The 25,461-nt window shown below is 45.8% G+C and overlaps 1 protein-coding gene across 11 annotated transcripts in view; it reads right to left on the reverse strand.

Moving 5' to 3' along the window:
* The window catches only part of SORBS1 (sorbin and SH3 domain containing 1), a 231,392-nt gene that overhangs the window by 165,997 nt on the left and 39,934 nt on the right, over nucleotides 1–25,461 (reverse strand). For 5 of the 11 annotated variants that reach the window (XM_088842154.1, XM_088842159.1, XM_055425027.2 and 2 more), the window contains exon 2: nucleotides 1,250–1,337. The exons of 3 other annotated variants lie outside the window; for them this stretch is intronic. In XM_088842154.1, the coding sequence (XP_088698280.1) occupies nucleotides 1,250–1,278 (29 nt within the window). In that variant the 5' untranslated portion in view covers nucleotides 1,279–1,337. Of the gene's footprint in view, nucleotides 1–1,249; nucleotides 1,338–25,461 lie in introns of those variants that run through there. 3 more of the 11 variants (XM_088842187.1, XM_088842155.1, XM_088842156.1) reach the window with 3 other exon arrangements.

Here is a 25,461-nt window from a genome sequence, read left to right on the forward strand (position 1 = left end):
AGTAAAGACCCCTGCCCTCATGGAGGTCACGTTCTTGTCACCCCACTCAAATCCAAGCTTCAGTTCACTGAGTCCCCAGCGTCCACAGTAGTGCCTTGGCACAGAGTGGGCATTCATGCATGTTCACTGAACGGAGGAAGTGTCCCACCCACCTGAGACCACCTGCTTCCCCGAGGACTCCACCATAGACCTCTTCCTAAAAGCTGGGACTCTGAGGAAGCCAGAATGTCCAGTGTCCCTTTAGGCACAGTAATAGGGACAATCAGCCTCCTATGTTTCAGTTGGGTCCCTAACCTTGGGCCTGACCAACTGCCCTTCTTTCCCACCCCACCCCAGCAACCTGCATACTCCCCAGGCGGCCATGTCTCCAGGTCATGTCTCACTGGGTTGTAAGAGCATTTGATTCACCTCGTTACGAGTGGACCAGCAGCAAACAAACCAGCTTCTCTCAATCAATAAAGAATTGCTGGAATCAAGACGCATGGGTCATACTGTCTTCCTGGCTCATGGTCCCCCCAGCTCAGAACTCACGTGAGACCTTCACCATCAACTAGCTAGTATGCCTCCAAGCACTCTTAGCATTAGAACACACTTTTGTTAAGGACATATTTTTGCCTCTTTCAGCTGCCACAGATGCAAGACATTTACCTGCTGTGATGAGTAATTAAGTTTCTTTTGGAAAGCAGAAGAAAATTTGTTAACTGTGAAATTATCTGATGGCAAATAAAAATGAAGGTAATTGTGAAACAGTTAATTTATCTTTCTAAAAAACGGCAGCTGGAGTGGTAGGAAGGAAAAAAACAAAAATGCAAATCCCTTGAAGAACCACTCTGGAGGACTCGAAATACGTATTTAAAAATCCATGTTTCTAACATACACGTTCACTTCTCAACTTGTTAGCACAGAATCACCCGGCTCTACATCTCAGAACCAAATAGGATTACTCCATATTTGCTCAGCATTTTATTCCCTTGGAAGCATTCTCACATAATCTTTCAGCAAAGCAGGAGTCATTTCACTGTCTGCAGGCCCAGGGAGGTAAAAAAAAAAATGCACCTAAGAACCCACAATAAATAGCAGAACCAAGGAGGTAGCAGAACTCATATATGCCTAGGCTAGTCCCAGTTTCCTTCCTTCTATGACAGAAAACACAGTGTGGTTCTCTGAAAATCCCATTCTATAGTCCACTGAAAATATGTCCCTCCACTGTAGCAGCAGCAGCAACAAATAAAATAAAACACATATTTACCAGTAGTGTAAGATGCTGGAAAGATGCATTGGTCCTGGGGCTCTGGGCAGGGAGAAGGTCTCACAAACTCTTCCAAAAAATGCCACTCCTGCAATGGCAAACAGACAAGACATCTGAAGCAGGCACCCTGTGGCCTCTCTCCAAGGAGGCCTTCTAAATACCAATGGCTAGGCACCCTGTTTAGACTCAAAGCCTCCCTCCTCATCTTCCAGCCCCACTTCCTTCTCACCCTGACCTCCCCTAGTAGAAGCCGAATCTTTAGTTCACTGGTTGAAAAGGTCGCGTGAGAATCAATGGATCTCAGGCAGAAAGAAGCTCCTGAGACCATCTAGGACAGATGCCAAGTGGGTCACCTCTAGCCTGTAGAGGTATTATAGTAATCTGCAGGATATATTTAGAATATTTGAGCCAAAAATTTAAAAATCAAAAACTGTCACATAAAATCCCAGATTGCTGGCTTCTCTTTTAAAAAAAGAGAAGATCTGTCAACATGGCCCCTGTTCATGTCTGAAAATAATCAGCTGGTGCTAAGAAACAGCTGCCCTGCACAGTCAGGCTTGGCTCTTCCAATATGCCACAGTCCCTATCGCTCCCCATCGTCTCAACACAGAGAAAAGCTGTGGTGATCACTGTCCTTGTGTTATTTTGTTCGAGATATAGAAATATTTCCCTCTCCCTATGATTCTAACAAAAGTGCAAAATTTTGTTCTAAGGTGCTGAGCTCTAAGAGGAGGAAAAAAAGGTTTAAGCACATACAGCAACTTAAGTTAGTGACCTCATTTCTGTAGACATTTGCAACCCCTGAATAAGAATACCACTCCCGTTTTACATAAGTGAAAGCAGGAAACTGACTTACCTACTCCTACAGTTAGAACTAGCTCTGTCTCTAGAACTGAGGTTCAACCCAGGACTCTTTCACTGTGTCCCCCTGTACAGCAGTCTTCTATTACAAAGCAAAAAGTCAATTTTATATATATATACACATACACACAGGGGTATGCGTGTGTTTCTCTCAAAGCTAAATACTCAATTCAAGGAAACACAGTTGAAGTAGCCAACCTACTCTACTAAAATGCTTGCCATACCTTCATTTGCCAAAGAATATAAGAGTAAGTTATATCAGGTTCCCTACGGGCCTGTTTCCTAATGTGACATTTTCAATAAAACTGTGCTGCTTTAAGTACAGAAGTAGCTCTCACAAATGCCATGAATTGGCTACTTCAAAAGTGCTTGGTTAACATTCCAAACTGTCTGAAACACTCTTTATACTAGAAAAATATACCTGAATATGCATCTAGAATACAAGGCTATCCATAAGCTTATATACAAGTACGAGCACTGTAATAAATGAAAAATGTTCAACTATAAAGTCACAAAGGGAGTTATTTATATCATTCCCCTCAAAGAATGTATTGATTCTCTCACTCAGCAGGTATTTACTGAGTCCTATTACACGCCCGGCAGCAGGCAAGGTGATGGATACAGGAAGAGGCTCTCCTTGGGCAAGAGATGCAGACACTCAAAGACTTCTAAAACAACAGGTGAGCGTAAAGATCTGGGCAGGCGCAGGTGCCGTGGGAGCCCTGAGTAGGGGCTCCTAGTGCAACTGAGGGGAAGAGAGGCGGCCTAACGTGGCCAGGGGTCAGAGGAAAGCCTGAAGCAAGAATGGCAGTGAGGCAGGCAGGGGGCTAACCAAGGGGAGGTGGGAACGACAGGGACAGTGTGGGCTGGAGCAAAAATTATGAACAGCCCCTTCGATTTATACTCTCCAGACCTTGTATTATCTTACAGGTGTTAAAAAACTCCACCTTTTGCCACCTGACCCAGCACCTATCAAGACTTGATGCACAGCCCACATGTGCACTCTTGAAAGTTGACCTTGCCAAGTGCCCAGACCAAAAATGCCACTAGTTTCAGCCCCGCTACCAGGCAATGCCCATCTGTCACTCCCTCAGGGCAATCAATGCTGTCCCAGAGTCTGCAGGACCCTAGAAACAAAGGGGTAGAAACACTCAACCTTCCTCTATTTCCAGAACCTCCATGATGTCTGAGAAGACAGTAAACAGATTTCTCCCTGTGCCATCACAGGATGGTCCTGTCTCTACCTCAAGACCTGGATTTCTACAGCCAGAATCTACTATGCAGTTGAGACTCAGGCAGCAAGTTTGGTGAGAAAACGTTCCAAAATATCTGCCCATCAAAATGCCCAAGTATTTGCAGGGCAGCAATGGAGACACAGCCAGAGAACAGACTTGTGAACACAGTGCAGGAAGAGCGGGTGGGGTGATTTGGAGAAGAGCACGGAGACACATACCTCACCATATGTAAAACGGATAGCCAGTGGGAATTCGCTGTGCAACACAGGGAGCTCAACCCAGCTCTGTGACAACCTAGAGGGGAGGGATGGGTAGGGACATGGGAGGGGAGATCAGGAGGGAAGGGACACAGGTATACCTATGGCCAATCCACACTGATGTATGGCAGAGGCCAACACAATACTGTAAAGCAATTATCCTCCCATGAAAAAAAAGAAAAAAAAATGCCCAAGTGGAGGTCCCCCTTTCTTCACGGATAAGAAAGAGAGGAGCCTCCATCCCTGATCCAGGTGTGGCAAAGCCAGGGTAGCATCCCCGAAAGACAAGCTTTGGGAAAGGGACATTAAGAGGAGTGAAGACCAAATACACGGCCATGGTTATGGTTCAGGGTCAAGGGCTGTATGAGGAGACAAGGACACATCTCTGGATCTGTACCTGCTGGACAGGTTCCCAAATCTGGCCGAAAGTTAGAATCACTTAGAAAACGAAAACAGCTTCTTGGGCCTCAGACCTATCAAATCAGAATCTCTGGTTTGGAGGTCTAGGAATTATATAGGTGATTCTGATGCCCAGACTCTGACACTCATTTAGAAAAGGGTTACCTCTCACCTTTCTCCAGAACAACCTTTCACCCTTCACAACAATGTCAAGGTCATTAGTTGAGCATCTTTCTGGCAGGATTCAAGAATGCACGCTTTGGGGGAGTTGCACATCCTTAGTCTGTTTACTTACTACCCCCACCTCATACTGTCACCATGATCACATAACTCCTTTTTACTTTAAATAAAAATAGAATGGCAGCAGCCAGGATGGCAACTGGGTAAATGAACCCAACCTTCCTTTCTGCCCTAATCCCTGTACACCATGACCCAATGCCAGGGCACCCAGACTACTGGAGTTATCCAGTCTCAGCAAATCTGAACCCTATTACACCTGTGTCGGCTCACCCTGACAGAGCAAAGGGTATGAGAGCACCTGGTCACCAACATGGCCTTTGAGGAACAGCTCCAAGGCACACAGTACTCTGATCAGGTACCTACTGCCCACCAAAGAGCAGGACACGGCAGATCGATGAAACGCCTGGAAACCTGCCAAGCTGGCCCAGCACTTCTCTTCCCAGATTCCCACTTGTGGTCAAGAAACGGCCTGAACAATCTCAAGCCAAGAATGGCAAAGTAAATGCTGTGTACCACAAGGATGACAGATCGGAGTAAGCCTGTTTCCTGAATGGACCAGCCTAGACAGATCTCTTCCCTGACATCAACAGATGCTACCGGGTGACCTTCAGACAGCCCAGCACTGGAGAAAACCACAGCTGACCAAGGTCAGTCTCCCTGGCTGCAAGGCGCAGCAGCAATCCATCATATCCTTTACCAGAACAAGGAGACAAGCAGCCCCTTCAGCCTAAGGGCTCTACTCTCTGGCCATAATACAAATCTGGAAGGGCCCAGTGGGGCAGGAAGTCTAGCAAAAGCACAAGATGCTTCTGGGGGGATAAGCAATCCAAAATTTCTTGCAGTACCATATATCCTTGCATAAAACAAGAGCTTTCTCTGACCTAACCCTCCAAAAGATACCACAAGAGTTGCTCAAAGCCCTGCCAAATACCCTGAACTATATCCTCATCTCTAGCCCAACCCAAGAACATGGAACAATCCTGGGTGTTGGGAAAGTCACCCTGGCCACCTTCATTCCTACTCAACACCAATCCAGACCGTCCAACCAACTCTGGACCAACAAAAACCTCTCTGGATACATTCATAACTACCGCCTCTCTCTCCTTCGGAGCACAAATCATTTATTTTTATATTGTTTTCCCACTAACATATGGATAAGGATCCATGCTGATGTCTGTTTTGTTTTTGTGTTGTTGTTTAAGCTCTTTTGTTTGCTTGACTGGTGATCACTGTATCCCAAGTGACTTCAAACTCTCTAGGTTCCTTCAATGTATACCACAAATTTCATGCCTTCCAACTAAAGGATGACGAAGTCAATCCATTCCCTAACCGTTCAGTCTTGCCACTGGCCTTTGGAATCTAATTAGTCACATCTATCAGTTAGTCCACTAATTCAGCAGACTAGGAAGGACCTTGCTCAGAAAGTCATTGTAGGATTGGTAAAGCACTAATCCAGTTGTATTCCCAAGATCAAGTTCAACTGCAAAGGCTGAAGTCAGCAAGGAAAGGTTTACCAGGTGATGAGGAGAGAAGAGTCAAGACATGCAATCTGAAGTTCCTAATGGACCCTAACCCTCAACCTGATGCTCAAAGCACCTGTCCTCTGCCTTAGAGGGATGGTGGGGCCTGGCTCCTATCTCCCACCAGGAATCTGATAATTCTCTGGCTATGAGGCATGACACAGCTTCAAATTTCTGGGACTGCTTGATTGCCAGAGCTGTTTCCTATTACTCTTCAGTTCCTATAAACCTCTGGGTCCCTGACCATTGCCTGGAATTCTGGTTTCATGCCCTCCCAAGAATGCTACTTCATTCGTGTGTGTCCTAACTCCACCTGACCCTGAGGCATCCTGCCCATGACATTCACCCAGATCCTGGCTCTACCCCCTCTGCACACATCCCTCCAAAGCCTGGCACACAGGCATGTCCACTGAAGGTAACTCGAACTCCAAGGCCCAACTTTCTTCCCAAGCTCATGGGAGACTCTCCACCCTCACAAACTCCAACTCCTCCATCAATAAACCCAGATGGTCCAGGGGAGAAAAATCAATCCCCAACTGGCCTTGAGGCTGACCAGTTCAGGAAAGAAACAAACCACAATGATTATCTTTCCTTTTTATGCAGCTTTTTAAAATCATATTGCATTCATTACTTTAAGATGTCTTTAACATATACAAAATGAACTGTTTTGACCTCTGAAAGCACTTCCCTACTTCTCAGAGCAAATCCCACTGAGTCCAGTGCCACACCCTCAGGACCTGAATGCCACTGAAGCTTCCAAGATGCTCAATACTCAGGTGGCTCCTATGTCCCAAACACTGCTCACCTCTGGTCTTATTGCCCCACTGTCCCTCTTCCACACCCAGTGGCAGAAGAAAGAGATTTTGGGGAGCTTTTTATGGCTCTCCCACCTACTCCACAGATTCAGTAGGAAGGAGAACGAAGTTTCCAAGTTCTCTGAATGACACAAAGCTCTTAAAAGTAGAATAAAATTAGTCAAAAAATAGCAAAATGATTTTTAGCTCCCTTAAAAAAAAAAGCACACCTACTTTATCTAAATGACTCACAGTGACTTCATACTTTCTTCCACTGGGATATGCTCTCCTTCTTCCCAAAGGTGGTGGGATCCTCCTTTCTTCCCATCCACTCCTAAGACAAGATATCTCCACAAGATACTTGTTCGGATTTGGGGGCCGCCAGGGAAAATCTTGACAATGAACAAGTCAGGCAATATTCCTGCTCCCAGGATGTGATAAATAAGATAATTATGGATCGAAAGTAGTTTTTGTTGGTGGGATTGAAGTTAGGTAGTCAGGGCTAGGCTTAGTTAAGAAACGATATTTGACCTGAGCTCTCCCTGGTGAGAAAAATCCCAGCCACAACAAGAGACAGGGAAAGAGCTTTGCAGACAGAAGGAGGAGCAAATGCAGAGACTCACAAGGAATGAGCCTTGGGCCACCTACAAGGAGACTCCTTCAGCTCCTCTCTCCAATACCCAGCTTTCCATGCATCTCTACAACACCACTCAGCTCACAGCTCAGCTGTGTGGCTCCACCAGGCCTAAAGTCTAATAAACCTTTGCTCAAGGGTTTCCCTGGTGGTCCAGTAGTTAAGGATCCAACTTGAAATGCAGGGAATGTGGGTTCAATCCCTGGTCTGGGAACTAAGATCCCACATGATGCGGAGCAACTAAGCCCATGCACTGCAATTACTGAGCCCAGGCTCTAGAGCCCACATGCTGTAACTACTAAAGCCCATGGGTCCCAGAGCCCATGCTCCGCAACAAGAGAAGCCAGTGCAATGAGAAGCCTGCGCAGAGCAACTAGAAAAAGCCGGCACGCAGCAACGAAGACCCAGCACAGCCAAAAATAGCTAAATAAAATTTTAAAAATAAATAAACCTTTGTTCAGGCAGCTCCCTCTGCTGCCTTAGTAGCTCTTAGCTCCCTCTTGTCCCTCAAGGTCCCTTTGGTTGTGCCCAGTGCCCTTCTCCTCTATCCCAGGGTGATATATCCTGAAATCCTTTAGTCTGTTTCCCCTGACCGACTGTCCCTTGATCACTGGGGGCCAATCTAACTCATCCCTGTTGGTCTTAAACCTGGCACATGGGTGGTACTTAGTCAAGGTGCACTAAATTAAATCACCTCACACACACACACACACATAAATGAGTGCATCTATAAACTGGTGAGATCTGAATAAGGACAGCAGACTGCAGCAGTGCCCACTTCCTGGTTTGGATGCTGTGCTAGTTATGTAAGATGTTACCACTAGGCGGAAGGGCACACAAGACCCCTGCATCTTTTGCGGTGGGGAGAAGGAGGGGTAACTTCCTATGAGTCTGTATTTCTAAGTTTTAAAATTCTTTTAAAAACCTCAAAAATTTTTACCTTTTACATACTCTAGCTCTGTGGTTTCTCCTTAAAAATGGCACGATCTGGTGATACTAGGTTTCAAGACAACAGCAGAGGGGGCTGTGCAGTGACTGTTCTCCCTTAGATGGGCACAGCTCTCAGATTCATCTCCCTAAACACCAAAGCCAAGTGTCAGTTGCTATTCCTTGGGGTGCCTACACTGCATTTTCTCCTAGAAATATTTCTCTATCAAAAGCAGGGAAATGAAAGCCCAAGAGGGTCTTCTACTTCCAGAAAAAAGGGAGACTGCCAAATTTTGGTGAAAAACATTCCCATAAGTTTGGATTTGAAACCCCTCCACCCTTCATGGCTTGTTACCTGCCGGGCCTGAGGCACTTGAGGTTTGGACCCTGGACTGTAACTTTCAAGGATCAAAGTTTTTACTCTAAGTCAGCAAATAAATTTAAAAATCAAACCACTGGAAAAGAACGCAGTTTAAATACACAGTATCCCCTTCTACCCTAAATATCAATATTTTGGTTCTCTCATCTCACCTTTCCTGAACACAGGATGCTGCCCTGAGCCACCAAAAGAGAAGTTTCTACCTCGTATGCATGATCACACCCAGATATACAAGCAGGATTTTGTTTTTCCACTGAAATGGCAGTTCTGTTCGACAGGGGAGGGAAAAGGCCCTTGGGGCATGCCTTCCCCCACCTTTCCCATCACACCTCCACCACTGCCTCCCAAAAGGAACGTGCTTGGAATGCAAGTGTCCCTGAAAGGGGGTGGTGCCAAGGCACAGAGCCCCCGTGAACTGCCCAGCGAATGTTTTTAGAGCAGTAGTTTCCAATCAGGCTACAGAGTCACCGGGGGCTCTAGACGATGCTCTGCAGGTGACACTCTTGCAGACAGAGTGATTCATTGATTCATCCCTTGGCGTTTTGAAACTATTAATTTAGAAAAATCACTCACTAACCTGAGCACCAGGGCAGAACACACCTCTCCAGTCAAGAGATGCCAGAGCTGTGTGGTCCTGTAAGGCAGTCACTAGCCACACGTGGCCACTGAGCCCTTGAAATGTGGCTGGTGTGATGTAAAGGGAACATACACACTGGATTTTGAAGACTTGGTATGGAAAAAGAACATAAAATAGCTCACTGATTTTTAAAAGTACTGATTATATATTGAAATAATGTTTAAATACACTGGGTTAAAACAAGCATGCGTGCTAAGTCACTTCAGTCATGTCTGATTCTATGCGACCTCATGAACGGCAGCCCACCAGACTCCTCTGACCATGGGATTCTCCAGGCGAGAAAACTGGAGTGGGCCGCCATGCCCTTCTCCAGGGGATCTTCCCAACCCAGGGATGGAACCTATGTCTCTTATGTCTCCTACATTGGCAGGGGGGTTCTTTACCACTAGCACCACCTGGGAAGCCCAGATTTACAAGTATACAGTTAAAATTAATTTCATTTCTTTTTACCTTTTTAGTGTGGCTACTTCAACATTTCTTAATTTTATTTTTTAATTGGAGGATTAGAAAATCTTAAATGGCACACACGGTTCACATCTATTACACAGCCACACTCAAGGAGACACTCAACGTGCTAGGGTGGGGATTAGAATCCTAATGGAAAAAATGAGGGCTCTGGTCAGGCCTGTCAAGACCTACCAAGTACATGATACTGAGCAGGTTCTCAATGTCTCTGAAGTTCAATTCCTCCCTGGATACAGGTATGAGAACACCCAGCACGCTGGGCCCAGGGAAGTAAAATAAGAGTAACTGGAAGCATCACACTGATGTCTTCCTAAAGCTGGTACTCAACACTTGGGCCCTTCTTCCCTGACTTCTTTAAGTCTACAAAATTTGAACCCAGGATCTCCGGCTGTGACTGCAGATGGCTTGGCTCTCCATCCAGAGGGTACAAAGGAATCACCTGGGGAGCCCCAACCTTTCCCCTACCCAGAGTTTCTGACTGTCCACTTGGTATGGGACCAGGTATGCCCATTACTTGTAAGAATCTTGGCCTATGAGGCCCTCTGAGAAACTGGCACGGCGGAGGAACTGTGACCAGTACCATCAGGGCTGCCTTGGGCCTCCCCAGTCCACAGTCAACGGGCCAGCCTGAATGAGGGAGGTGTGGCCCATGGAGAGGCCAGGAGCTGGCCAGGACCCTTCTGCAGCAGAGGGCTACTTTCTTGACATCTTGTAAAGCTAGATGGGAAATGGCTATCTGCCCTGGACACTGTTTCAGACACCAGGAGGCAGCTGGTACTCCCTGCCTTTACACAAGATCCCTTAAGAAGATCCAAAATACAGACAATTTCAAAGTCCCCAAATGTTTGGCAACTGGGCCAAAAAAAACGAGGTTGCTTAGCACTTCCACCAGCAACACACAAGAGGGAGCAGGGCAGGTCTTCTTTCTGTCCTTGCCTGGTCCCCAAAACACCAATGTTTGCTAGAGCCTTCTGGATGTCAGGCCAACCCTTCATACTTTTCTGCAGAAGTGTTTCTCCCGTGTTCCTAGGAACCCAGAAAGAGGCCAGGCTGTCCATGCACAAACCTGCAAGTTCCAGCAGCCTTTTTATTCTTCTGCTACCTTCAATCACTGGAAGAAGGCATCTTAATGAACACAAACACTAGACAGCAGAGCACTTGGATCAATCCAACCCCAGGAGGGACACTGGTAGAAGACAGCACTTTATCTCAACCAAACAGTCACTGCTCCTTCCCTTGGATTAAAAACCTCCCCTGTGCTAAGCCATCTCCATCTCAAACCAGTACAAACGAGTAATTTCTTGAGGAACAAAAATTTAAATATCCTTCCCAGTATTTCTGTCAGTAAAATATGACCATGAAATTCAACCTGTTCTTCCTTCTTAGGGCAAATCTCTCTATGGGGGGAAAAAAAAATACTATGTGAATGAATCACTACATTTTCCCCACTGAGTCTGAACTGTCTCATTTTTTTTTGGAAATAGGGTACAAAGTGAATAAGCACTAAATCTGAAAATTCTGATACATTTTTTTTTTCAATGTAGGAAAAAGATCTGGGGTTTGTTCATTGTAATACAAACTACACGCGGACTCTGGCACATCAGTCCTAGGCCCCTGCACTCCAACCACAGAGCATTTTCCTAGATCACTGCCCCCAGGTCTGCTTCTCACATTCCTCTGCCCCACAGTTGGCCTCCATCTCCCAGATAGAACATGCCGGAGTAGCATGAACATAACTGTCTCCATGTAGCCCTGTCTTCACTTGGGAGTCATAATTACAATCACAGAATCATAATTACAATCCAGCCCAAACAAAATTCACAATGTTATTGATCTCTTGAATGCCAGCGGGAGGGAATGCAATTCTTAATGCATTGGAAAGCGTCTTTAAAACCCTCCTCCTTCTCTTCCACTTAGTATCCCACACGCAGCCAGTAGCCACCCTTCTATAGCTTCTCCTCTTCATCTCCCTCCGGCCCCCAGCTCGAACACACTTTCCCTCTCCTTCTCTTTAGCCTCTGCTGCTGCTTCTCACCACAAGTATTGGGCCTTTTCAGACACAAATACAAGCCCTCCTCGCATACGTTCACACATACACACTCACACAAGCTCCGACCGACCCATCTCTTAGTTCTCCAGCACGGCCTCCCCTCATTTTCTCTACATGAAAAAGGCCCAGGAACTGAGCTAACCAGGAGAAAATTCTCCTTAAAAGGTAGGGTAACTGGGAAGGCTGAGTAATAGACAACAATTTTGTTTAGCAGAGAGAAGAGAAAGTCCATGAACACTCACAGAGGCATGTGGCCAAGGAGTGTTAAATGTTACTCCTTAAATCAACCAGCCCAATTTCAGAAAAGATGCTCTTTATTGACACCCAGATTATACTAATACCTCTGCTGGAGAGACAGCCCCAGTACAGCCATGAAGAAGCCAGCCCACCTTGACCTCTAAAAGCTTCCAGCGCACATTGACTGTGTATATCCATCATTATATGAATGGGGAAAGTAGCATATGGAAGGGGGAGTTCCGAGGTCTCTGCCTACAGCAGACAGTCACCCTGGGGCTTGCAGAAGTTACCATGACCTGAATGTGTGGAACAGGGGGCCGAGCACCATATAAAGGACTTCAGAGACAGCTCTGTTTATGCAGCGGCTTTGTTCCTTCGTTCACCATGCACAGAGGCAGCATCTAAAGCAGTGCGGAGGGAGAGGGAGAAACTATGATGAGAATGACCCAGCCTCTGCTTTCAAGGGAACAAGCCGAGGGGATAAGAGCTGTTCAAGGTCAAAACTGATGAAGAGCTGTGTCTGTTCATGAACAAGGTAAGAAGAGAGAGAGGACAGCTGTTGGGCAGGCACAACTGAAAGAACGCCAACCTACAGCCTGGCTCTGCCGAGGATTCTCTGTGTGGCCTTGGGCAACTTCCTATACCTCTCTTAGCCTATTTCCACGCCTGCAAAATGAGACGACTGGCAATAGGTGATCAGTGTTCCTTTCCAGCACTGATGTTCCACAGTTCTCTGATTTTAAGGATACCTGCCATGGGAGTCATGAACAGGTGGAGAACAGAACAGAAAAGCAGTCAGGATGAGGAGTACAAATGATTCCAAAAATCTTAATTACTATGATCACTGTCGCTCTGTGAAAATACTCACTGTACCTTCTAGAGCTACAAGCGTGGTCAGAGTTACAGGTCCATTTCTAGCCCTATAATAGCAGAACAACATGCACACTGTACCTTGAGTAGGCTGCTTGCTAATGGGCCACACTGAAGACACATTAAGAGCATTGCCTTCCTCCCACAGTGGTGAGACCCTTCCTTGTCCTAACGAAAGTCAGAGTTCATCAAGCTCCTTGGTTGGCAAATGAGCAGAATGACTCCCCAAGTCACTGAGCTCGGAGAGGCAGAACCAGGACAGAAGCCCAGATTGTCTGACTCCATACCTACTGTTAAATGCCAGTAAGAAAACTGCGTGGGAGCCCTGCAAAGCTTGGACACTTAGAGACTCCATGTGGATGCACCTAACTGGTCTAAGAGGATGGGGGAGGACTCTGTAAAGGGGAGCCAGGAGCCGCCTCTCCTTCCTCCACCTCCTTGACAAGCAGGGTCATCACCAGCTGCGGGGGCTGGTATCCATCTAATGTGGATATCCTGTTACATGTGTATACATATCCCATCTTTCAGCAATGCAGGTGGTGACTTACACTCTAGGACTGAGGTACCCCAGATCCTGGGGTCCCAAAGAAATCCTATGCAAATCTGACCACTTTCTAAATGCACATACATGGGCAAGTCATTAAACATCTCAGGGCCTCAGTCTCCTCAACTATAGAATAGGGATAATAGAACCCTACACCCCACAGGGTTATGAGAAGGATTCAAGGGGGCGATACACATAAGTGCTTAGTACAATGCCTACAACCACATAAATGTTACAGCTATTATCACTGTACTTTTTCTGGGGAAGAGTCCACAAAGTTTTCATCAGCTTCTCAGACCCAATAAAAATTAATGTTAACCACGTGCTATCCTTGGAATGGAACCGAGGTCATCCTGTGGGAAGTTTCTCCCCTAGCTTCCTAAGGCTTCCTCACTGTTCCAGAAGGAAGGGATGCGAGGCTTTCGATGCTTCCTACCCGTGGAGAGCAGAAGAAAAAGAACTCTGGTGAATTGAATAAGCATTTCCGTGGCTGGGAAACGCCTCCTTGGACCCTTATGGCCCCACCCTAACAGTGGGAAATTAAAAAGGACAAAACCAGACCCCAACTCCATTTTCTACACAGCTGGGAATAAGCCCGCTCTGTCCTGACCCACTGGGGTGCAGGAGCAGGGCTACAGGTGCTGTGGCCCAGGCCCCACTCCATCCCAGGTGTCTGACCATCTTTCCTATACCTCCTGCGAGGGAGCTGTGAAGAGAGAAACAACGAATTCCAGGTACACAACAAGGTGATATACGTCACCCAAGGTGATGGGACGTCAAGAAGATCCGACGCTGAGGTCCTAGCCCAGAAAGAAAAGTCTGAGGGGGAAAGAGACGAAAGGAAGGTGTGAGAGATGAGAAGCGGGTCCTGGCTCTGCAGCTCTCTGGTCTCACGACCTCGGACAAGTTACTCAACCTCTGAGTCTCAGCTTCGCTGTCAGTAAAATGGGGGGGGTGGGTAATTAACAAGCCTTGCTTCAGAGGAGTTATGAGGGTCAAATGAGGTCATCAGTCCTGACATTTAACACATACCCGGCACACTGGAAGTGCTCACGCAGCTTTACGACCATGAGGAAGATGACGGAGGAGGAGGCAGACAAAGGTTAGCACGGCCACGAACCCTTACTGTCCTACTGCTGTTCACATGTCATACTGAAAACAAAACCAAGGCAGGCTTGTGGGGGGAGAACTACCAGCACCAGAGGGACCCACAGGGTCCTGAACCCAAAATACAGAAGAGCTCTAACTGCAGCCTCAGCCCCCCTTAGGAAACAATGAAGGTGTAGAACACAGTGCCTAACGAAGGGCCCCAGACATCACAGCAGTACCCTCAGTTGGAACAGCACCACTTCACAAAATAACCCAGTAACTAGCTAATAGGCATTCAGTCTTTGATCAACAATGAGGGAATTACTACTTAACAAACACGACGTTGGCTTAGACGAAATTTTTTAAAGCAAGGGACATTTAGAAGAAAAATAAATACGTGTAAAAATAAAAGAGGCACTTTTTTTGACAGTAAGAAAGACGGGATACCAGTTTCCAGGGCAGCCCCAGATCCCACTATCTCCACGTTCCAATCTGTCATCCTTCCTGCGTCCTCTATCTTGTTACCTCGCTGGCAGACAAGGAGTAATTTTGGAAGCAACCATGCCTTCCCAGATAATTTCCTCCAATATAAAAGCAATACATGGTCATCCTATAAAGCTGGGAAAACAAAGGAAATCTCAAAGGAAATGAAATCCAACCCCCAGCATTACCATGTTCATCTATCGCTGCCTGTTTCTCAAAGTCAAATCATTTTTAAAGAATGATATTATATGGCTTTCCTAAGATAGCCAGCACGTCTGAAGATCAGTAAAAGCTGTAAGAATCAAGAAAAGTTTAGAACTGGTTGACAAAAGGGAAACAAGGCACGTGCACACACGCACACACACATGTGTAAGACCTGCCTTTCAGAGATCTCTTGAGCTTACAACACAGGATGGTCACTGTGGCCACCCCTGAGCTAAGAAGTTTAAACTCAGAGGATCAAACAAGAACTCCACCCACTAAAACAATGCTCTTTAAGTATCAAAAAGTCTAGCATTTCAAACAAGTGTTTTTTAAACACACACTGGAGAAAAAAAAAACCCAAAACCTAGGATGTGTTCCTTGGCACAAATCTAGGTCAGTTCCTGGTGGGGTTCCAGGCTAGAATTTCAAAAGATATGTAATTATTCCTCATGTCACTGATACCATTCTATCAGATGCAGATAAATCAAAATCATAACAATAAAGAAAAACAAAACTGAACCTCTCTGGCAAACACACTCAGTGCTTAGAAAACATGTTTTTACCAGCATCTTTCACGGCTGCCTCTTAAAACCACTTTCAATATCACTTATGCCAAAAAAATAAGAAGAATACTTTGTTGACAAGTTTCAAGGTTGTCCTCATCTGTTTATTGGAGGGGCATCTCAGACAAGGTTGTTAGTTCAACAGGAAAGGACTTTGCAATAGATGAGCACCCAGTATTGAAACAGGGCATCTCCTTGAATGAGCAAGCTTCTCACTGCTGGAGGCATGTAAGCAGAGTTGTACAAACCATGTGGCTTCCAAGGTCCCTCACAACTTTAAGATTCAGTCTTCATTTCAGAGGGCACTGCCCTGTTGCCTTCCCTCATTCCCCAGTAAGGAGAGAGATGGCAAGATCACTAGCATGCATTCCAGTAAAGTTTCTTCCAGAACTCAGAAGGGCCACAGAGACAGGCAAGGGCAAGAGGTAGGGGTCACTTCCCAGCCTGGAGGAGGCAGGCTGGCCCAGAAGAATGGTCTCTAAGACTGAACAAAGAATTCAGAGGTGTCTGTGGGTGGCTCTGGAAACAGAGTAGAATGCCAAGACTTGGGAGTCCACAAGCCGTATGCAACAGCTTTTCCGGAAAAGGCAGCACTTTAAGCACTTAATACAGATCTCTCTGGGTCCTCAGGACACAGGCAGCTCTGCCATTGCCCCACAAACCCCAGACATCACCAAATAAAGGCAGAAGTCACTTCCTTGAGAATGTCCTGAAGCTCAAGAAAGTTGCCTCCTCAGTTCAGTTCAGTTCAATCTCTCAGTCGTGTCCGACTCTCCGCGACCCCATGAATCACAGCACGCCAGGCCTCCCTGTCCATCACCAACTACCGGAGTTCACTCAAACTCATGTTCACAGAGTCGGTGATGCCATCCTAAGACCCCCAAAATAACCAAGTCCAGCAAACAATGACCTGCAATTAACTAGGATGGTGTGTTTTCTCTATACTCTACAGTAAAAATAAAGAGTAACAAAACAGTTATTGGTCCAAAAAAACCACATCCAGAAGATGGCCTAATTCAATCCAGCTTCTTGGACCTTGGTTAAGGGTTGGTCCACCGAGCTAGTAACAACACATGGCCCAATTAAAACCTAAAACTTAAAAGTTTCATTGGCAAAATCACAAAAGGCCAAAAGGTTTGCATGTTATTCCATGTAGGGACCCTCCGTGTCCCTTAGAATAAGGCATGACACTTGTGACTTTTGGAGAAGACAGGAATTTTTCCTCCGAAAATAAAGTGTGTGGGACACAGCACACAGGGTGCAAAAGAGGAGGAAAATCCTCAGGAGTTGTCAACAGATAATACCTCGAAGTAGCAAAACATGCAAGCTATTAAAAAACGTGGAATACCAAATGACAATGCCTACGATTTTTAAGCGACTGCCATTGGGCCATGGCAGGTGAAAGTGAGGTGGTAAATAATTCTTGTAAGAACTATCTGGTTCTTGAAACCATGCATGCATGCATGGGTGTTCAGTCGCTCCAGTCATGTCCAACTCTTTGCGACCCCCTGGACTGTAGCCCATCTGGTTCCTCTGTCCGTGGGATTCACCAGGCAAGAATACTGGAGTGGGTTGCCATGCCCTTCTCCAGGGGATCTTCTAGACCCAGGGATCAAACCCAGGTCTCTTACATCTCCTGCAGTGGCAGGTGGGTTCTTCATCACTGCGCCACCTGGGAAGTACATATGAAACCATATGCATGTGTAAATTTGATAAAACTACAAGTTATAAAGAGAGAAAACGGGGGTGGGACTAGGATACCTTGGATGTATGTATTTCCCAACTTAAATACTTTAGGGAAACGATAACATTTACCTGTTGTTTCTCCATATTTACTAACCAGAGAATTATATTCTAATAACTTGCTCTTGATTAAAGAAATATTGGTCATTATAAGAAAAAATTGGAAAGTAAAACCCCCTCCCAAAAGTGGGAAAGGAGGAAAAATAATTATACAATCACTATCCAGAGAGAATCACTGGATGATTTGGAGGTAGTTTCTTTTTATACATGTGTATAGGTACACATATCAATAAAAAGAGAATTTTCTTTAACTCTTTGGAGTTATCCAATGACCATAAGGTTTCTGCTTTATTTTGGAGAAAGAACATTTTATTTTTTAAAGCATTAAGTAACTTAGGCCTTTGCTTCTTTTATTAGTCAATATTAATATTTTAAGGACAGGCATGCCAGGTTGTCATATTTTGACTACAGGGTGCATTTACAAAGAAAAAAAAAAAGTACTTTTTGGATAGTGGTGTGGCAATTTTCAGAAATCTTAGACATCAAATTGCAGCAGTGGGGTGAAAGCCTTACTGAAAATTGGTTTCACCTCAAAGGGTTTTCCAACTCTCTGCCTGTGTGCCTTGTTTCTTCCCGTGCATGTCTTTGCTGCTCTCTCCCTGCCCACTGTCACTAGCTCTCCTCCCCACTCCACACCACTTTCCTGTTTCATTCATCTCACACCTATACCATTCTCCCTGACACCCTAAACCTGATGGAATATGGAAGTGAAATTATATTCTTATTACTTTTTGTATTTGCAGAATTGTCTTTAAGTTTAAAACAGGAACATAAAACATTCCATTCATCCATTTTCTAAGGTCCCTGCTGCTTTTTTTTTTTTCTTTTTTCTTTTTTTTAACAAAGGCAGCTGTAAGTCTGACTAGAAAACCCTCAGAATTAAGAGCTTTGACCCCTGTCTGGAAAAGCCAGTGTAGGCACAGAACGGGCCTTGTGTGGGCAAGGGATGGTTTCCCAGAGAAGCCAGGGAGGAGAACTAAAGTCAAAGTCAACTCACACTTCCCCTGGGGACCTGCAGGAGGAAGGACCAGGCTCCCCCACCCAGCACCACCCGCTGTGAGGACATCAATAGATCCAGAAGGCAAACCTGGGCTTCCCTGGCAGCTCAGTGGTAAAGAATCCATCTGCAATGCAGGAGACTTGGGTTCAATCTCTGGGTGGGGAAGATCCCCTGGAGAAGGAAATGGTAACCCATTCCAGTGTTCTTGCCTGGAGAAACCCACTGACAGAGGAGCCTGGCAGGCTATGGCCCACAGGGTCGCCAGAGTCGTACATGACTTAGCAACTAAACTACCACCAAAAGGCAAACCTAAAACCATCAAGGTATCCAGCTAAAGAACCACCTACTCCTCCATCCCTCTGAGAAGGACCTGCATGTTTCTCTGATCATCCAAAATATCTTGAGTCTTTTCTCCCCTACAAGAGCTTCTTTTAAAATCAGGCCACCTCCATCCTAAACATGTAGGACTTTTGTAATTCAGATGTTGGATACATCTTAAAAGAACTTTCTAGTTCAGATTCATCTGAAAAACTGTAAGTTCTCTCTTCCAGCCCTAAGAGAACTGCATACTTCAACAGCTGACTTCAACAGCTGCAAGGGTCTGATGAAAAAAAATATTGATCAGGCACAATCCTAGGACTGCCTCCCACAGAAAATACAAATCTGATCTGATAACCCTGCCAGCGGTGAATTCACCTGCAGCTTTATCATCCAGCCCTCACTTTCCGTTTTAGCTTTAGGCTCCTAATGGGATCCATCCCGTTAGATGCTTCACTGAGCTCAGGCATGGGTCACATACACAGTAGTTACAACATCTACTGCAGGTACCCGAGTCCATGTCAAGAAAGGAATAGATTCCATTTGACAGGCTTGCACTCCAGTAACTCAGAATGGTTCTTAGTCACTGCTGCATTCTTCTTGGTAACAGTTCCAAGCCATTTCCTTGTGAAGATATATGAGAAGATTTTAAAGAAAGAAAAGAGCATAAATGAGGCAGTTCTGCTTTCCCCCAAGTATTTCCTGAAAAAAGGCCATTGCTCCTGTTCTGAGAGATATACCAGTAATTCCCATACCTTGAGTTTTTGGCAAATGAAGCAGGAAACTGGGGGAAGGGTGCAGAGGGGCGACTAGACGAGGTAGTTCGGTTCTCAAAGAGCAGCAAAACGATACAAGTTTTTATACGGTGGCAAATGTTCCTTTTGGACTTGCTTCAAACCTGTGTGTGGGCCAATTCTCTGAAATAAACAAAATCCTCTTGTATAACAGAGGTTATGGGGTGACTAAAAGGGTGAAGATCCTGATGGAAAAGAAGTCACCCACGAATCACCTTTGACTTTAAATAAGATCACCTTATGCCTGCATTGGGTCTCAACTCGAAGAACCTGATTAGCAATGTGGAGGGATATCAAAGGGTCTAGGTAGCCCTGGATGGATGGATGGATGGATGGGTATTGTTTCCCGCCCCCGCTAGTCCCCGCTTAAGTCCAGTGACAACCTGAGCTTGTCTAGCTTTTGAGAACACTGAAACACCCTGATCCGTGGAGCAAAGAGCTGGGATGCCAACCCTGGCTCCAATCAGCCCTCATACGCCGCCAAGGGAGGCACAATGTCCCAAACAGCAGTTGGCCAAACACGTGAGAGGGAGGTGCAGCTGCCGAGCTTTCATGTTTATCAGGAAGAAAGAATGTTGATTTTGCAGATTTTTGATAATGTTTTCCCAGCCAGTGTTATTCCCAACCCATTTAAAAATGCAATCAGAACACCACTCCTTTCCTCATCAGTCTCCTTGAACTTAAATGGTTCCATCCACCTTGGCTCTGGAAACCCTTCTCTCTCTACTGGCCACACCTCAGTTTGGCCACGTGGAGAAGCAGAGGAAAACCAGGAGCTTTGCAATGGCAGTTTCGGGGCAGGATGAAGAATATTAAATTCAGACGTGGGCTTAAAACCCTGGCAGCACGTGACTGCAAGAGCTCTGTGGGCCAGCCAGGTTTATCCACAAGGGACTCTCACAGCTCTGTCGTTGGGTCTGTGGTTCTACTGAATCGCTGCCATGGTCTCACTGTAAATTTAGCAACCCAGACGCAATAGCTACAAATTAAAAAGGACCAGAGTGAACCGAAAAGTTACTTTGGACTGAGAGCAAATAATGGGCCAAGCACCCGGCCATCTTGCCAGAGGGAACTGGCATGCCACCGCAGAAGGGATCCAGAGGAGAAAGAGCCCTTTAGAAAATGCTGAGACTTTGCCCAGGCCCTTTTGAAAACTGGGTTCTTGGGCCGTTTCCTGAATTTCCTCTCCACAATCTTGAACACTGACTATTATGTGGAAAAAAGAAACAAACATTTAAGAGGACAAAAATATATCCTTGGGAGACACAGGAAGAATGCTGTTTGAAGTAAGGACTTTTTTTCTTTCCCCCTCATACACAAAACTCATACTCAACCAGCCTTATGAGTAATCTGCTGCCATGGTGGATGCCCAGCTAGCTCTGTCACAGCCAGCAGCCTCTGCCAACAAGTGATGCAGTGGAAGAGTTGTCTGTCCAGCTCCCTTCCTGATGCTGGTCTATTTTCGGTTAAAACCTTGGTCTTCGGTTAGGGCCCAGACTTGCCTGAGGCTCCCTCCTTGAAAATACTATTTGATGACAGCAAGCCTCAAGAGCCTGTACTAAAAATGGCTTTCCAGCTAAGAGGCACTGTGGAGATCAAGCCAATTCTAGACCCTCATTGCCATGGTTCTGAACTGAATGTAAGGATCAAGGGGTGACCAGCCCCAAAACATGGAAAAGCTACCTACCCCACCATTGATTAAATATCTGTATGCCCATCACTATGCACACATCATAGCTTCTAAGATGCTTATAGTTTGAGATAAAAATCAGTCCAGTGACAGCTCATCAGACAGCCATATAAAAAAAAATTTTAAACACCCATTATGAGTCCCAAAAAGTTGTGAGAATGGAGCAAATGTGGGCTACAAAGGTCACCTAGACTTTGCACTCGGAGAAGGCAATGGCACCCCACTCCAGTACTCTTGCCTAGAAAATCCCATGGACGGAGGAGCCTGGTGGGCTGCAGTCCATGGGGTCGCAAAGAGTCGTACACAACTGAGCAACTTCACTTTCACTTTTCACTTTCACGCATTGGAGAAGGAAATGGCAACCCACTCCAGTTTTCTTGCCTGGAGAATCCCAGGGACGGCAGAGCCTGGTGGGCTGCCATATATGGGGTCACACAGAGTTGGACACGACTGATGTGACTTAGCAGCAGCAGCAGACTTTGCACTGGGAAATACACTCCAAATAAGCCCTGAATATTCATTGGAAAGACTGATGTTGAACCTGAAGCTCCAATACTTTGGTCACCTGATTCGAAGAACTGACTCATTAGAAAAGACCCTGATGCTGGGAAAGATTGAAGGCAGAAGGGAAGGGGACAACAGAGGATGAGATGGTTGGATGGCATCCCTGACTCAATGGACATGAGTTTGAGCAAGGTCTAGGAGTCAGTGCTGGACAGGGAAGCCTTGCAAGCTGTAGTCCATGGGGCCACAAAGAGTTGGACATGACTGAGCGACTGAACTAAACAGACCCCTCTTAGAGGACAAAACCGATATTCTGAGGTTTTCTTCTCCAAGAACCTAAAGCCCAGGTCATCTGTTGGTCGACCAAGAAAGCAACCATTAAGCAAACCGCCTCCCCTTCCAGCCACAAGTGTCTCCTGGGGCTAGGATACAGATTCAAAAGGGGGAGACTTTAAGGAGGACAGATGGCCAAGCAGCACTCTGGGGTGATTAGAATAAAAGTGGTGCCCACCACATGTTAGCAGACTAAAAAGCAGGTTAAAATCTCTTTAGTTATTTCCTTAAGTATCATTCTTCGATGCAAGCATCAGAATCCCTGGAATCTCTCTAGACCTGAAAAATTAGTCTTTGAGGGAGTGGCCAGGGAATCATTTTTAACCAGACACTCAAAATGGCCCACAAAGTGTGAGAACCGCTGCTAGCCTGTTCCAGCCTGTCCTCTTCTGACATGGGGGTAATTTAGGAAAACGCTGGGTGCTTCAGTTAGGAAAGAGGTTTAAACAGAAACTATACATGTGAAGAGAGGGAAGAGGCTGGAACAATCAGAATCTCTTAGAGGGACAGAGAGAGAATGTGCTGATGAGCCATAAAGCCCAGCAGGGAGACTCTTCCTCCCCTGCAACCTTGGAAGATCAAAAGAAAGAAGGTGAGGGCTGGAGTGTGGGTGGGTCTGGGCGAGCCTCAAGAATGGAGGAGCTCACCAATGTGGGTGGGACTGTCCAAGTTAGGCCCAAAGCACCCTGCAATAAGTACCTTTTGCCCCACACACCACAGTCCGGAGAAGCATAACTACCAAGTAAAAAGGGATCCAAGGGAACAGTGAAGTTGCTTCCACCCAACTCCACACATCACAGCCACCTGGCCAATGCTCACTTAGCTCTGGCTACCACATGGCCTGGAACTGACAGCTACACTCACCATTTCCCATATCTCTCTTTGTTCAGTTCAGTCGCTCAGTCGTGTCCGACTCTTTGCGACCCCATGAACTGCAGCACACCAGGCCTCCCTGTCCATCACCAACTCCCGGAGTTTACCCAAACACTTGTCCATTGAGTCGATGACGCCATCCAACCATTTCATCCTCTGTCATCCCCTTCTCCTCCCGCCTTCAATCTTTCCCAGCACCAGGGTCTTTTCAAATGAGTCAGCTCTTCGCATCAGGTGGCCAAAGTATTGGAGTTTCAGCTTCAACATCAGTCCTTCCAATGAATATTCAGGACTGATTTCCTTTAGGATGGACTGGCTGGATCTCCTTGCAGTCCAAGGGACTCTCAAGAGTCTTCTCCAACACCTCAGTTTAAAAGCATCAATTCTTCAGTGCTCAGCTTTCTTTATAGTCCAACTCTCACATCCATACATGACCACTGGAAAAACCATAGCCTTGACTAGACGGACTTCTGTTGGCAAAGTAATGTCTCTGCTTTTTAACATGCTGTCTAGGTTGGTCATAACTATCCTTCCATGGAGTAAGCATCTTTTAATTTCATGGCTGCAGTCACCACCTGCAGTGATTTTGGAGCCCAGAAAAATAAAGTCTGCCACTGTTTTCCCATCTATTTGCCATGAGGTGATAGGCCTAAGGCAGTGCCAAAGGCAAGCAGCTCCAGATCTGAGCAGTATGTGCCAGTGGATCTCAAAGTGTGGTCACCAGTACGGCAACATCAGCATCATGTGGGGATGTATTAGATATACAAATCCTCTAGCCCCATCCGAGAGAAAGCTAGTAAATCAGAAATTCCGGAGAAGGAGCCTAGCACTCTGTAGCTTAATGAGCTCGATAAAGGACAGAAATGGTATGGACATAATAGAAGCAGATATATTAAGAAGAGGTGGCAAGAATACACAGAAAAACTGTACAAAAAAGATCCTCACGACCCAGATAATCACAATGCTGTGATCCCTCACCTAGAGCCAGACATCCTGGAATGTGAAGTCAAGTGGGCCTTAGAAAGCATCACTACAAACAAAGCTAGTGGAGGTGATAGAATTCCAGTTGAGCTATTTCAAATCCTGAAAGATGATGCTGTGAAAGTGCTGCACTCAATATGCCAGCAAATTTGGAAAACTCAGCAGTGGCTACAGGACTGGAAAAGGTCAGTCTTCATTCCAATCCCAAAGAAAGGCAATGCCAAAGAATGCTCAAACTACCGCACAATTGCACTCATCTCACACACTAGTAAATTAATGCTCAAAATTCTCCAAGCCAGGCTTCAGTAATACGTGACCCGTGAACTTCCAGATGTTCAAGCAGGTTTTAGAAAAGGCAGAGGAACCAGAGATCAAATTGCCAACATCTGCTGGATCATCAAAAAAGCAAGAGAGTTCCAGAAAAACATCTATTTCTGCTTCATTGACTATGCCAAAGCCTTTGACTGTGTGGATCACAATAAACTGGAAAATTCTGAAAGAGATAGGAATACCAGACCACCTGACCTGCCTCTTGAGAAACCTATGTGCAGGTCAGGAAGCAACAGTTAGAACTGGACATGGAACAACAGACTGGTTCGAAATAGGAAAAGGAGTACGTCAAGGCTGTATATTGTCACCCTGCTTATTTAACTTATATGCAGAGTACATTATGAGAAACGCCGGGCTGGAAGAGCACCAGCTAGAATCAAGATTGCCGGGAGAAATATCAATAACCTCAGATATGCAGATGATACCACCCTTATGACAGAAAGTGAAGAGGAACTCAAAAGCTTCTTGATGAAAGTAAAAGAGTAGAGTGAAAAAGTTGGCTTAAAGCTCAACATTCAGAAAACTAAGATCATTGAATCTGGTCCCATCTTCATGGCAAATAGATGGGGAAACAGTGGAAACTGTGGCAGACTTTATTTTGGGGGGCTCCAAAATCACTGCAGATGGTGACTACAGCCATGAAATTAAAAGATGCTTACTACTTGGAAGAAAAGTTATGACCAACCTAGATAGCATATTAAAAAGCAGAGACATTACTTTGCCAACCAAGGTCCGTCTAGTCAAGGCTATGTTTTTTCCCGTGGTCATGTATGGATGTGAGAGTTGGACTATGAAGAAAGCTGAGTGCTGAAGAATTAATGCTTTTGAACTGTGGTGTTGGAGAAGACTCTTGAGAGTCCCTTGGACTGCAAGGAGGTCCAACCAGTCCATCCTAAAGGAGATCAGTCCTGGGTGTTCACTGGAAGGACTGATGCTAAAGCTGAAACTCCAATACTTTGGCCACCTCATGCGACGAGTTGACTCACTGGAAAAGACCCTGATGCTGGGAAAGATTGAGGGCAGGAGGAGAAGGGGACGACAGAGGATGAGATGACTGGATGGCATCACCAACTCGATGGACATGAGTTTGAGTGAACTCCAGGAGTTGGTGATGGACAGGGAGGCCTGGAGTGCTGCGATTCATGGGGTCGCAAAGAGTCGGACACAGTCGGAGCGACTGAACTGAACTGAACTAAAT

The sequence above is a fragment of the Moschus berezovskii genome, chromosome 12, assembly GCF_049115385.1.
Source record: "Moschus berezovskii isolate FMDL1 chromosome 12, NW_MosBer_1.0, whole genome shotgun sequence".
NCBI classification, from domain to species: domain Eukaryota; kingdom Metazoa; phylum Chordata; class Mammalia; order Artiodactyla; family Moschidae; genus Moschus; species Moschus berezovskii.